The 16,031-nt window shown below is 36.0% G+C and overlaps 1 protein-coding gene across 1 annotated transcript in view; it reads right to left on the bottom strand.

The window, feature by feature from the left end:
* ADAMTSL1 (ADAMTS like 1) overlaps positions 1-16,031 on the bottom strand; it is a 385,178-nt gene that overhangs the window by 283,890 nt on the left and 85,257 nt on the right. Inside the window, exon 4 of the mRNA XM_084898074.1 lies at positions 13,515-13,751. Within this exon, the coding sequence (XP_084754200.1) occupies positions 13,515-13,751 (237 nt within the window). The remainder of the gene's footprint in view (positions 1-13,514; positions 13,752-16,031) is intronic.

Here is a 16,031-nt window from a genome sequence, read left to right as displayed (position 1 = left end):
ATAGTCCCAGGGATGTGAAGTACAGCATAGGGAATACAGTCAATAATATTGCAATAACTATGTATGGTGCCAGGTAGGTACTTAAAATATTTGGCAACCACTGTGTAAAGAATCTGATTGTCTAATCACAATGCTGTACACCTGAAAATAATACAATATAATATTGAATGTAATCTTTAATTGAAAAATAAAATTAAACACACACACACACACACACACACACACACACGACTGGCAAGAGATCCCAACTTCTAAATTATTTCTGGCCTAGTATCAACAACAAAAAAACAACAAAATCACACTCACATAAATGGACTGAAGGAAAGGAGAACAAGGCCAAATAGATAAAATGATTAAAAAGATATTTAGGATGAATACTTTAAGTAATTTAGAGATCAGTCATTAAGAGATAAAAAGTCAACAGGGAGATTTATTAATTTGTTGATCCATACATACAACAGTCTTAATACACAACTCAACATAAAGAAACTAAAGATCAGTAAAATATGGTCTCTGCTAGTAAGGACATCTCAATCTACTGGGCTAGATGGTTATGAAAATGAACGTAAGACAAAGGAAACCAGAGAAAAACAGGTACAAGAGATGGAATTGAATATGAGTTCCCCTGGGAGTTTCACTGAAAAGCTGTGCCTTCAGGGGAAGAGGGAGACCTGAGGGCTGGACAGGAAAGCCTTCCAACCTCCCCACAACCAAACCACAGTGCCTTCCTATCGGTTGCATTCCTAGTATTTTGCATAATGCCTCAAAATAAATGCTCAATAAATATCTGTTGAATGAATGAACCTATAGTACTTAAATTCTATAAACCTTCCTTTCCTCCTCTAAAGAAATGATAACAATCCCAAATGGATTAATGTGAGGATTAAAGGAGATGCTATTTGTAGAATGCAATAGCACAATGCCTGGCACATAAGTGCTCAATAAAGATCAGATATTATTATTAGGCATTATTATCTCTATTTCTTACACATTAAAAAAATGAGGCTTAAAGAACCCAATAGTCCATGATCACACAATAAGTTTAGAAGTCAGACTTCAAACTGAGTCCAAAATTCAAGCTCTTTCTCCATCTCATGCTGCTGCTGATTATATGGAGTTACTTGTATTTGAGCCCCATAGCACTAAGACTGCAGGCTTCTTAAAGACAGGGAGCATGACATTTACTTTCATATCCCCATAGAGCCCAATTCAGTACCATGTGGCTGCCCTATTTTAAAAATTGACTAAAACTATCTTGGCTTCAAATATCTCAAACATAAAATGATAACATTAAATTGCAATATTTCAAATTCCCTTTTCTATTTTAAAAGTCTTCTGTGAAATCACTCAATGAATGAAGTGCAGAGTTAATATATATTGTGGCTAAATAAATAATGCTTTATTGAGCATTTACTATACTTGGGAAAAGACCTCTCAAACTCAAACTTATTTTCCTTAAACAAAAAGAAAATGAGACATGTTCAATTTCCCGCCTGATAGCACTATCCATCCATTCAGCATATATTCATTGAAGATCTATTGTGTGCTGGTTTCCAATTGCTTTTAATCATACAGATACTTAGGCTCAGAAATGACTTCTTAGAACATAATAAATGAAGGGAACATTCAACTAGACTAATGGGTTAGTCACATTAAGTTTGTCAAAGGGTGAGATCAGGCCATTCTTAGAGCTAACACAGTCTTTAATTTAGTTCACAGAGTTTGTACTTCATTTAAAAGACAACTTTCTTGAAATAAAATTCATATGCTATACACTATATGCATTTAAAGTATATAATTCAATGGTTTTACTAGATTCAACTTCTTGAATTATTTCTACAGCACTCTTTTGACCTCAATAAATATTATAAGTCACCAACCCTCTTACTATCTTCTCATAATATGGGCCCTGACAACTTCTCTCTCTTCACTTTCTTCTTCAATTTCATGAACTATTGGGTTTTTCCAGCTTTCTCTTTCTCTGAACATTTTTGACTCCAGGTTTTAGTTAAACTGTCCTATGACTTAACACATTCTAACTTTCTCCCACTGTGATTCCTACACACAACTACTGTGTTTCCCCGAAAATAAGACATCCTCCGAAAATAAGACCTAGCGCATGGAAAGATAAGACATCCCCCGAAAATAAGACCTAGTGCAACTCTGGGAGAAAAAAATAATATAAGACACTGTCTTATTTTTGGGGAAACAGGGTATATATATATATATTGAAATATATATATATTGAAATATAAATATATACATGTTTGTACTATATGCAAATAAACAGGGATGCATACTATTGTGGGTTGAACTGTGTCTCCCAAAAAGGTATGTTGAAATTCTAACCCACTGTACCTGTGAATATGATCTCATTTGGAAAGAGGGTCTTTGTAGACATAATCAAGTTAAGATGAGGTTTTACTTAGTTAGAATGGACTCTAATGCAATACCTCTGTTTTCTTATAACAAGAGAAAAGAGAGACACTGGCAGGAAAGTGTCATGTAAAGACACAGAAATGCAGACACAGAGAGAAGCTGGCCATGTGAAGATGAAGTAGAGACTGATGCTTCCAACTAGAAGCTAAAACAAGGCAAAGAAAGTGTTTAGTGAGAGTCCCAGAGGAAGCATGGCTCTGAAGACACACTGATTTTGTACATGTAACCCCCAGAATGTGAGAGAATACATGTCTGTTGTTTTAAGTCATCCCACATATAAAGAAATGTGGGTTTTCTTTACCCTGAACCAAAAGAGGGTGACGCGAATGATTCAAGCAGATAAGACATAAGGTAAATCTGTATTTTAGAAAAAAAACAAACACCCTGTTTACAGTAAGGAGAATACAGTATAGTGACTACACTGTGTACTTGATTTATTAGGGTGAGGAAATGTAGTTTAATGAAGATAGTATACTTTCCTTTATATTTGCCAGGTATTCCCTCAGAGGTTAAGTTCTGAGAGGGTAGGGACTGTGCATTTTTCTCTTCACTCTTGTAGTGTAAGTATCTAGTACACTGCTAATCCCTAAGTAAATATTTTTTAACTAAATGAATGAATGAATTCATTCATTCATTCGTTCATAATAAAGGTATGATTCCTGACGGAAGAGATCTTATTTGACTTTGTATCCTCAGTATCCAACACATAACAGATTGTTGAGAGAATAAACAATGTTTAGAAACTAACTTGCCAAAATTCAACTGTACTTCATTTCATCTTTACAGTATCAGGCAAAGAGGGGAAAAAAGAAAGACTGTGCATTAAATCTTTTAAGCAACACAGACTTCCATGTGGAATTAGATTACAAAACACAGGAGGAAAAATGGCCAACTCCTTGTTTCTGACATCACCACCTTTAGAATAACTGGTAGACATTTGATACTAGTGACTTAAGTCACAGACAGAGATGGAGAAATAATCATTCCATTCAATTCCTTTCAAGCTACTCACCACAGAAATTATTAAAAATGGAAAGACCTTCTTTGTTAGAAGTATGGTTCATTTTAATGTTTCCACAGTACTAACATCAAAACTCCACGATCCAATTTATTGCTTATTACTTTATTGTATTATTCATTTAAAAACAATATTACATAATTACTTGAAAGGAATTCTACTTTTCCTTTTTTTTGAAATGTCTTATTTTCTGAAATAGCAGTAAGTAATATTACAAATATGCAGATTCATTAAAAAACAGCTGGTTTATAATTTTACTTGGTCTTTTTCATCAATGTATATTAGCTATCAATTGATGAGTTTCATTAATTATAAAAATAAAACACACTATTCTGTATTTTGGCTTCAAAGTAATCTCAAAATTACTTTTAACAGCAGCACATGTTCTATCTATAAATGTATGCTTTTCTCTCTCTACCCATATACATATAAGACAGAAACCAGCTTTGTGCTTTACAACAAATATAAATGGGGCAATTTGGATAATGAAAATAAATGAATAGCAGCAGTACTAATAGAACTGATCCTACTTGTGATGGCTCATTAACTCTACAGGATGCAATTCTAATCTGGATCAGGGGTTAATAAAGATACATCATAGAGCTATTAGCAAAGGAAGGTTTCAATAGGAAATTAACAGAAGGTCTGTTCATTCATTGAGAAGCCAATATCCACTTTTGAATGTATAACCACATTAAACCACTCACTCAAAAAGGCCATAAAGAGGAACAAAGAGAAGAAGTAATTTGGGTACTACTATTACTACAAGCTAGTATTTATCAAGCTCATAGTAAGCAATTTAATGCATTTGGTTACCTAACCCTCACATGAATCCTCAGGTAGTTACAAATATTAACCACCTTTTGAAGACAAGGGGACTGATGCCTACAACCTTGCTCAAAGTCACCTATCGATGAGTGGTGGTGCTTAGGTTCCAAACAGGTAGTGTTGCTATAGAGCCTTTGCTCCTAACTATGCATAATGCTTCCCTCACTCTACCTAGTCTCCAACCTTCCCTACTCTAGACAACATAATCCTATATAATAAAAAGCTAATATGCAAATTGGCCAAACAATGGGTCGCTGTGACACACTGACCACCAGGGAGCAGGTGCTCAATGCAGGAGCTACCCCCTGGGGTCAGTGCGTTCCCATAGGGAGAGTGCTGTTCAGTCAGAAGCCACTTCTGTGGCAGTGCTAAGGACTCCTGGAGAGATGTTCAACTGCTGGCTTAGGCATGCTCCCTGTTGGACATCTCCTAAGGGGTCCCAGACTGTGAGAGGGCAGAGGCTGGGTTGAGGGACACCCCCTCTGCCCCTGTGCACAAATGTCATGCACCAGGCCTCTAGTAAGCAAATAAAAATCCCAGTGTTTTAGTCTGAGTTGCTAGTGATGGGGAAAGAAACCAATACAACAATCTTCTGGGAACAATGAGCAGATCCTAAGAGGGAGAGAAAGGAGAGAATTCACTTTGAAAAGATATATTCACCAAACCTATTGTTTTTATATGTAAATGACAGAGTTAAAGCTGGGCAAAATTTCATCCCATGGGCACCGCTGAAGAAATAATGTAGGGGCAGAGTTAAAAAGTGTTGATGAACATTGACATCCTCTGACCTTGAGTCTGCCGTTAACTAGGTGCAAAGTCTGGGAAAATGGCACAACCTGGTACAGCAATATTTCCTGTGGCTGGACTAGATGATCACAAAGGTACTGCTTTCCAAATGCTGGGAAACACGATTAGTGACAATTTCTGTGCTCTGGGGGGAAAAGTAAATAAGTACAGCGTAGCAACTTTCTTATTAGGCAGACTATATCCAATGTAAAGAATTGTTCTTTATGCTGCAATCAGGCTCTCACTACTTTCTTGTCAACATTTCAATAACAAAATGATGATGGTGAAAGTACTTGGTAGAAGGTCTTTTTATTTTCCAATGTCCTTACTTGGAATAAGTTGGTAACTTTATCTCATTCTATAAACTTTTTTGAATTGTTACAGGGTTATGAAATCCCACACTGGGAACCACTACTTTAATATATTTTGGAACTCAAAATGTTCAGGCCTTTCTTATATGTGCACAACACTTTACTACAGTTTTTTTTTTTAAAGCATTTGCATATGATTATCTCTTTTGCTGCTTTATAGTTTATAAAACAGTCTCATTTTTCAGAGATTGAAAAACAGAATTTAGGAAGGTTAAGTAACTTGGTCAAGATGACAGATTATTAAAGAGCAGCCAGATTCCAATCTGTGTCATTTGGCTTTAAATCCTGTCTGCCTTTTAATCTATAAGTGGTTCATGAATTGGGCCATACAGAAGGGTCATAAGGTAAGTGTTGGAAAAACACAGAACTAATGAATCTGATTTCTGGGGAATGGGGTAAAGTTTTAACAGTTCTCCAGGTGGTATGCAGACATGTTTGGGGACCACTACTCAACACCAAACACTACTCTGTCCATCCAGCCTCAGTAGGAGGAATAGAAGCTTTGGAATCAGACAGAACTTGGTGTCTCTGGGCAAGTCCTATAATCTGTCTGAGCTTCAGTTCTCCATCTCTGAGATGAGGATAATGTTGCCTAATAAGTGAGAGTTGTAAGTATTAGAAAAAATGTTTGTAGAGGTCCCAGATATGGTAGTCACTCAAATTGGAAGCTATTTGTCCCCAAAAACAAAAGTCCAGGACCAGACAGTTTCACTAGTGAATTCTACCAATCATTTAAAGGAGAATTAATATCAACCCTTCTCCAACTCTTCCAAAAAACAGACAAGGGAACACTTCCAAACTCATTTTATAGGGCGAGATTACTCTGATACCCAAACCAGACAAAAATGCTGCAAGAAAAGAAAATTACAGGCCAATAACTCTGATGAACATACCGTATTTTCCGGCATATAAGACGACCCCCTAATTTTACAGTTAAAACATTTTACAGTTTAGGCCTATATTTGCTGTATAAGACTACCCCCCACTTCAAAGAGAAGACTTACTTTGCCGTCAAAATCTGCAGGTAATTTTTGTGCAATTTTGGTCTTTTGCCCCTGATTTTCGGTTGACTTTTTTTCGTTTCAAAAGTCGTCTTATACGCAGGAAAATACGGTACATGAAAAGTTGACAGTGAAATAATAAACTGAATTTAACAATACAATTAAAAGGATCATACATCATGATCAAGTGGGATTTATTACAGGGATACAGAGATGTTTCAGCATCCACAAATCAATCAATGAGATATACCACATTAACAAAATGAAAGATAAATATCTTATGAGCATCACAATAGATGCAGAAAAAGCATTTACAAAATTCAACATACATTTATGATAAAAATGCTCAACTAAGTGGGTAAAGAGGAAATATACCCCAACATAAATAAAGGCCATAGATGACAAGCCCACAGCTAATGTCATACTTAATGGTGAAAAGCAGAAAGCATTTCCTCTAAGATCAGGAAATAGACAAGGATGCACATTCTTGCCACTTATATTTAACATGTTATTGGAAGTTCTAACTAGAGCAATTAGGCAAGAAAAATAAATTAAAATGTATCCAAATCTAAAAGGAAGAAGGATATCATTGTTTGCCAATGACATATTATATATAGAAAATTCTAAAGACTCCAGCAAAAACTGTTAGAACTAATAAATGAATCCAGTAAAGTTGCAGAATACAAAATTAATATAGAAAAATCTATACACTAATAACAAACTACCAGAAAGAGATAAATAATAAAACAATCCCATTTACAACAGCATCAAAAAGAATAAAATACCTAGAAAAAATATATACCTAAAGAGGTGAAAATCCTGTACACTGGAAAGACCTTACTCAAAATACTCAAAGAAGGAACAAATGAATGGGAAAGATATATTGTGCTCATAGATTGAAAGAATTAATATTGTTAAAATGTCCATACTACCTAAAGTGATCTACGATTCAATACAATCCCTATCAAAATTAAAATAGAGGTTTTCACAAAAATAGAACAAACAAGCCTAACATTTGTATGGAACCAGAAAAGATCCTGAATAGCCAAAGCAATCTTGAGAAAGAAGAATAAACCTTGAGGCAGCATATTCCCTGATTTCAAACTATATTACCAAGCAATAATAATACAAAGCAAAATACTGGCATAAAAACATATAGATCAATGGAACAAAATAGAGAACCCATAAATAAACCTACATAAATACAGTCAACTAATTTACAACAGAAGAGGCACTAATATATAATGTGGAGAGGATTGTCTCTTCAATAAATGGGGTTGGGAAAATTGGACAGCCACATGCAAAAGAATAAAACTAGACCGTGTCTTACACCATAGACAAAAATAAAATCAAAATGGATAAAATACTTGAATGTAAGACCTAAAACCATAAACTATAAAAAAAAAAAAAAAAAAAAAAAAAAAAAAAAAAAAAAACAAAAAAAAAAAAAAAAAAAAACATAGGGAAATAGCTCATTGGTCTTGGTGATGATATTTTGGATTTGACACTAAAAGCAAAGGCAATGAAAGCAAAAATAAACAAGCGGGGCTATTTCAAACTTAAGAGATTCTGCACAGCAAAGGAAACCATCAATAAAATGAAAAGGAAACCTACAGAATGGGAGGTAATATTTGCAAATCATATATTTGATAAAGGTAAATATTCAAAATATATCAAGAATTCATACAAATCAATAGCAAACAAACAATATGATTGAAAAAAGAGCAGAGGAGCTGCACAGACATTTTTCCAAAGAAAACATGCAAATGGCAAACATGTACATAAAAATGTGCTCAACACAAGAAGTAAGTATTAGCAAAGATGTGGAGCAAAGGGAATGCTTGTGCACTATTTGTGGAATGTAAATTAATGCAACCACTATGGAAAACAGTATGGAGGCTGCTAGAGGTGGGTGGGGGTGGGGCAAAAATGGATAAAGGTGGTCAAAAAGAACACACTTCTACTTACAAAATATGTAAATTCTGAGGATGTAATGTATAGCATGATGATTATAGCTAACAATACTTGATCATATTTTAAACGTTGCTCAGAGAGTAGATCTTAAAATTCTCATTACAAGAAAAACAAATGTGCAACTATGTGTGGTGATGAATTAACTAGATTTATTGTGGTGATCATTTTGCAATGGGTACATTTATTGAATCATTATGTTGTACATCTGAAACTAATATAATGTTACTAAAGGCTAGGTGCACGAAATTTGTGCACGGTTGGTGTCCCTTGGCCTGGCCACGATAGGTGCCGATTTCGGCCGTTTTTCCCACTCCCAATCGGCTGGACACCAGCAGCAAGCTAACCTACCGGTCGTTGGGTGTGCCCCTTGGCGGTCAGTGTGCGTCATAGCAACTGGTCAAGGGGTTGACCAAACGGTCAACCAATAGGTCAGACCCTTAGCATAGTACGCTTTTACTATATAGGATATGTCAATAAAAACAAAATGGGAGGTATTTTACTGTCTAATATGATTTTCTAAAAAAAAAAAAAATAATAAATAAGGTATAAATTATAAATTAGAATGATTCTATAATGTTCCTGAAGCATATTCACAACAAATATAAGTAATACACTCATTCATGACCCTGGGTATCTCTTCGCCTCAATTTCTTCTCTGTGAAATAACTATATCTGATCACTGCTAACGTGTCAAAAAGGCTAAGATTCCATAGTTTTGGTTGTGTTAAAAGCCCAATTTTGAAAAAGTGGTTCTCAGTTGAGTATTAAACAGGTATAATTGAAATAATTGGTGCTTATAAATGAAAGATATCTACAATTATGCTGTCATTTTCTATCAATGTCAGACTATGTACAAAGCTAAATGCTTGCTTCTTTACAGTTTATAATTTTTATCTACTTAGCCTAAAAAAAATGGAAACAGTATTAAAATGAAGAAATGTAAGATATCAAATGCCTCTGAAGTAATTACTAACACTCAGGAATATCTTCCTCCAGATTTTGTTCACACAAACACATGTGCTTTATTTGTTTGTTTATTTATTTATTAATGTATTTTACATGTATTTTACATGTATTTTACCATGGTATTCTTCAAGTACTACTATCAAAGTCAACAGGTCAACTGTTTTCCATAGTTATTATACTCTTATAAAGAATCAAAACAAACAAACAGCCTAGTATAATTTTCCCATAAGTTTCATCTGTGCTAATTTATGAGTGTGTTCAATCACTTATTATTTATAAAAGAAAAACTGTGTTGTATACTCCTTAAAAATGTCTGAGGCAATATACAAAAAATTATAAGACTAAAATAAAACCAGAAAGAGCAAAAAAATGGGGTAGAAACGGAAGAGATGGAAAAATAGCTCAGGGAAATGAATTTTTCAGGGAACTAGGAAAAGCTGTTTATAAAAACTGCATATTTAAGTCAGAATTACGATTTTTGAGTGTTTAAAAATATGAAAATATGGCTTTTTCTAAATAATTCTTACCAAAGCCTGAACATATAATTACCAATAAACAGATAACATTTAAATAAAGGACATTTTAAAATTCTTTTGAGGTAGCAGTATTCTACCTCAAAATTCTACCTTTATTCCACAATCATCTTGCTGTTTTCTATTCCTTCACTTTATAGAATTCAAGTATGTTTTAAAAATGAAAACACAAGACTATTATGGTAATGGGAGCAAGGATTAAAAATTGTGTCCGTTACCAATTCATATCAGTTGTAATTTTTAATCCCCTGAGCATGATTGATTTTATGTATTGCTTTGTACCCTCCACCCTAGCTATGATCAAAAGGCAAACGCCTTCCTGGCCTGAGACTTAGTTTCCTCTCTGCACCTGCTGTCACTGCCCTGGCTGAGGCTCCTGCCTGCTTTCACCTCGGCTGCTCAGAGCATCCTTTTTAGCTGCTCACTTGTCCTCCAGGGCCTTCCATTTCAAGCATTCCCATAAACGCAGCTATATCAATTTTTCTAAAGCTGAGCTATGAGTATGTCTTTTCTCTACTAGCACTCTTTCCTGCCCGCACACTGTATGAGAGTCCTGTGTGCATCCTCGATTTCCTCCCCAACTCTCCTCTCCCGGTGTACCTGGGGACACCCTGATCCCTAGCCAAGAGGCTTGTTAGTGATTCAATGAAACCTGTGTTTTCTATCACCATTCATCGCCTCTAATAAGACAAGTGAAGACAATAATGATAACTGAATATAAATACTATGTATGTCACAATTCTTTACAGTTATTGTATAGTTTACATTCTCCTCTAAATCTAACAAGTCACACTCATAAGAATCTAAGTTAAGGAGGTATGCTTATATTTATAACCAAAAGTCCAGCACTATCATTTCATATTTACTATATATAAAATTCATTCTTTTTGCTGCTGATATAAGATTTCCTTTCAGTTGCCAAGGTTAACGAAGCGAGCTGGCAGGATTAGACTAGGCGCAGTGTTTCCCAAACTTTTGACATATGTGTACCCCTTCTATAATTTTCGTGATGCTGAGTACCCCTCGTACTCATGAGAACGTAGAATTAGGCGCAGCTAAGCACGGTGCAGTGCATATCCCCACCAAACTCCAGTGCAACACGTACCCCCACCAAACTCTTCCCGTACCCCTGGGGGTATGCGTACCACACTTTGGGAAACACTGGACTAGGGGAAAGACATACCTCGTTGAACTCCCAGGCAAACAGAAACAAATGAAACCTAGTTTACTGACCTGTCTTGTTTATTTTGGTTAATTCTTCAGCATAATATAGCTCAAACAACTTTAACATTTAGTCCCATTTCTGCCATGCCCAACTATGTAACTTTCAGAAAATCATACAACTTCTCTTGTCCTCATTTTTTTTATTTACAAAATTGGAATCTGTCTTGATTTATTCAAACAATATACATACATAAGGAATTATTACTATTTTATTTGCCATTCCCTACAACATAGCTCCTTTTCTATATGCTTTTCAATTCTCCATTATTCTCAAAGTTTTTATGGACTACACTAGAGGCCGGTGCATGAGATTCATGCACAGGGGCAGAAGGGGATTGTCCCTCAGCCAAGCTTGCACCCTCTCCAATCTGGGACCCCTCTAGGGATGTCCAACTGCCCATTTAGGCCCGATCCTACTGAGATCCTACTGCCCTAAACAGGCAGTCGGATATCCCTCTCACAATCCAGGACTACTGGCCCCCAACTGCTCACCTGCCTACCTTCTTAATTGCCCCTAACTGCCTCTGCCTGCCAGCCTGATCACCCCTAAACACTCCCCTGCCAGCCTGATTGATTCTTAACTGCTCCCCTGCCAACCTGATTGCCACTAACTGCGCTCCCCAGCAGGCCGTTTGCCCTCATCTTCCCTCCTCTGCTGGCCTGATCACCCCTAACTGCCCTCCCCTATAGGCTCCATCACCTCCAACTGCCCTCCCCTCCTGGCCCGATTGCCCATAACTGCCCTCCCTTGCAGACCTGTTCCCTCCCAACTGCCCTCCCCTACTGGCCATCTTGTGGAGGCCATCTTATGTACACATGGGAGCAGCCATCTTATGTGTTGGAGTGATGGTCAATTTGCATATTACTCTTCTATTAGGATAATTTCATTTAAATAACATTGAGAATTCTAGAGAAGGAAGCAAACACCAAATATAAGAAATGATGTTCAAATATATTGCCTTTTACATTAGATAAACTTACAGGCTTTTCTTAGCTTTAAAATAGTAAGGTTCTATATTCAAATTTATATCTGAATTTTACATATTTCTTGTATATAAAGAAAAGTTCAAATATATAAACAACACCCCCATCTCCTGAGAAGTGTTTAGATATGCCAACATGTCTCTGTCTCAGGATTCTAGACCTCATGAAGGTTTGGGCTGTCTATTTCCCTCCCATGGACATGATACCTTGCAGGCCACTCCACATCTCTTGTAGTAATTCACACTACAGTTATTCCTTTTGTATCTGAATATAGATTTAAGTTTTAAATAAACCTGTGAATTTGAAACAACAAATGACTAAGGAGACATATTTTATGTTAATTCTTGTATTGCTACTTGTGATATTAGAGATTCTGAAGAGTAAAAAATCCCACCCATGTCTTCCTGGGAGAGAGAGATAAAGGTTCTCAAAATGTCTATGTTATGAGATATGAAACTGTATAGTGAAGTATATATATCACACAAGACAATACAGCAACTGCTTTGTCCAAAAAGTAGGCTGGCCATCCTAATCCGAAGAGTCAACTTTTAAAATCAAGATGGCAATCATACTAACTCTCCTTCACCTGCCTAACTCCCCTCCTAAAGTAGACATTGACACATCGATATCAGAAATCAAACTCCTTTGCCATACTGTTTTAAAGATTTACCTGGATGACATCTGACCTAGCTGACACTGCCAAGCTCTTCAGGACAGTTTGCCTGAATTTTCAACAAATTTACAGTTACAATAAAGAAACAAGGTTTTCTACATTTTGGAGATTATAGAGTCTACTTCATCTGCATTATTCTGAAGCTCTAAGTTAGGGGTGTCGAACTCAATCAGAGAAGGGGCCAAAATCTAAAATCCAGCCTAAATCGCGGGCCGAATGGTTTACTGAACAGTCATAAACTGACAATGTCATAAACTGACAGCGGAGTGCAGTGATGACAGCGCGGTGCGGGCCACATTGCAAGGCCTGGCGGGCTGGATTTGGCCCACGGGCCTTGTGTTTGACACATGTGCTCTAAGTCAATGAAAATAGATGCCTCCAAATACTCATACATGAAACATATTTTAGGGACAACCAAAGTAGAGACAATTTCAGAGTCTAGTCCAAAAATGATATACAATACTAAAGAATTTCTATTCTTCCATATTCAAGTGAAACTCAAGGAAATAAAAAACAAAATTCTAGCCTATGTTTTCTGAACACAAAATACACTGGTAGTTTAACTGAAATTAAACCTCAATTTTCAAATCTGTCAGTCTTTATAAAGGCAATAAAAAAGCAGCTCTGAGTGATCCAGATAGCAGGGCGATAGAAAAGGTATTTACATGAAGACACTAAAACCCTCTAGAAAAAGAATGAAAAGAAGCCAGTACTTACTTGGCATAAACCATTGATGCACATATCCAGAGTGTCTGTGTAGCAACGAGTCCCATCTAAGACCTTAGGTGCGAGTTCAACAACCAGGTCTGTGCCTTTGGCCTGGCACTTGAGTGAACACGGGTTGTCAGGGTCGTTAGACACAGGAAGCCACTCATAAAACTCGCCATGGTGCTTGACATCATTATGAGCTGAGCATTGCTGAGCTCGGAAATCGCCTGCTTCTGGTGGGCAGTCCTGGAGAAGACAGAGGAAAAGGACAAGTACAGGCTGAGAAAGGCACACATGTGGTCTTTCAAAGTCTTAGAAAACAAAGCAAATATTCTGGTTATATCATCCAAAAGGTCATATGATTATTTGACCCTAAGAATGTGGAGATTTGAGAAAACAATCAGATTGAAATACATTTTCTGACTGAAGTTAAATGGGAAAGAAGCCAGCTTGAAATAGATCTGATTGATATTAGTTGGGAAAGTAACCACCTTGAAACATTTTCGGAAAGATGTTTAGTGGTCCCATGGATTCTTCTATCTTACAATATCATTTTTATTTCCTTATAACTTAGCTAGGATTTAGTAAAATCAGAGAGTTAGCTGAAAGCATCTCTTGATATCAAGAGCTATGACAATATTTTAGCTCAAAAACAGCAAAAAGTTATAATTTCACTCAAAAATTTTTGTGGGTTGTTCATGAGTTTTTTGTTTTTTCTTTCTAAAACTTAGGGTGCACAGTATCTACAGTTGAACATGGTGGACAAAAAAGCGAAACTAGCATGTATACATGGATTCCTTTAGCTTAAGACAGCATGGCAGAGTGGAAAGGTACAGATTGCCTCTTCAGATGAGAATGTGGCTACATAGCATGGGACTGTCTGAGTCTAGGTTTCCTTGTGTTCAGAGCAGAGGCAACAATAGCACTCACTTCTCAAGGTCATTCATTGTGAGCATTTCATGAGCTCATATTGGCCAAGTACTGGCACAAGGAAGACAGTACATGGTAGCTAATACTATTTAATGAAGCCACTGAAGAGAAAGAGTTGGAGAATGAGATTTTTCTGAATTTGAGTATTAAATAATGCTGGCAAAGACCAGAGGAAAACAAGAATGTTTCAATATACATTTTATAAAGGGCATTTTAAAATGTAAAACTATAGCAATCCCTATTATCTAGTAAATTATAAACTTGAAAGCAACTATGATTTAACTTTAAGGCAAATGTTGGCTATCTCTTGTACAGGATTTTTGATAGCTCCATTTTTTTTCACCTTGTGTTCAGATTAGGATGAACTACACAGACTATCCATCTGTGGAAAGGCTTTTATCCCAGTTTGTATCTGAAATACAGAATGAGCATGTGCTCTTTATCATTTTTGAGAGTTCTTTTACACAAGTTTTCTTTCTCTGAAAAACTCTTCACATTTAAATAAGCATTCTGAGATTCGCATTAATCTATAAAATGGGATTTTTGACACTTAAACACATTTTAGTGGTATTTAAATAGCATAGTAGGCTGTAATATTTGGGGAAGCATAATTTTTTTTGACAAGAGGGGGGCATAACAAAAATAGATCAAAATATAATATAAACTCTCAAAGGCATATTATTGCTAATATTACATAAATTCTCAGAGTTAATACATAGTATTAAAGGAGAATTTCTTAATCATAGATATAGAAACAGATATAGATATAGATATAAATATAAATATAGATATAGATACCCAACAAGGCATATATGATTTTGAATATTGCCTGAAAAAAGTAAAATTAAAATTCATTACTTATTAATTTCATACAGGATGATCTACATATTAAAAGTTTAAAAAAGATAAATGTGTGTTACACATTGTGTGATATTTACTTGTTTGTTGTGAGAAATAAAATGAAAACCACAACCTGCATAACTATGCTCTGAGTCACAACACAGGTATTTTGTACGACAGGTAACACAACTAGCTGAACTTTAGTGTTTCAATACCAGCTCTTTTCAGACTATGTGTTCCAAGATAAAAGTACAAACAAAAGGATTTAACATTAACTCTTTGGATTTATGTTCCAACAACAAGAATGCAACTTTCCTAGATGACAAATCCTACCAGTCTCTGCCTAAACATCACTTATTAGCTTCTGTCCTAAAGGAATCCTATGATTAACTACAGCCCCCAAACTCTACCGTCCTTGTCCCCAAATTTTCATCTGAGACACTGCAGGGACCCCTTGCTTCGCAAGTTTAATAAAACCAACTTCATACAGTCGGCAAGTTTCCCTGGTGGCCATTGCATGAGAGCTTCCAAGGGGAACTGATAGTTTAATTAATAATCTAAAATAATAAAAGTGTAATATGCTAATTAGACCAGACATCCTCCCAGACATCCTTCCTTCTAGGCAAAGCCGCAGCAGGTGGGGGCTGAGGCAGAGGCAGCCACCATGGCGGTGGGGGGACAAGGCCCTTGCAAGAATTGTGCATCAGGCCTCTAGTGTTTAAATAAAGTGTTTTCAGTTGCATATTACCTTTCATC

This window comes from Pipistrellus hanaki (genome assembly GCF_964339955.1).
Source record: "Pipistrellus hanaki genome assembly, chromosome: 11".
Classification (NCBI taxonomy): Eukaryota; Metazoa; Chordata; class Mammalia; order Chiroptera; family Vespertilionidae; genus Pipistrellus; species Pipistrellus hanaki.
The sequence above is the reverse complement of the archived record's forward strand: the minus strand, read 5'-3'. Positions and strand labels throughout refer to the sequence as shown.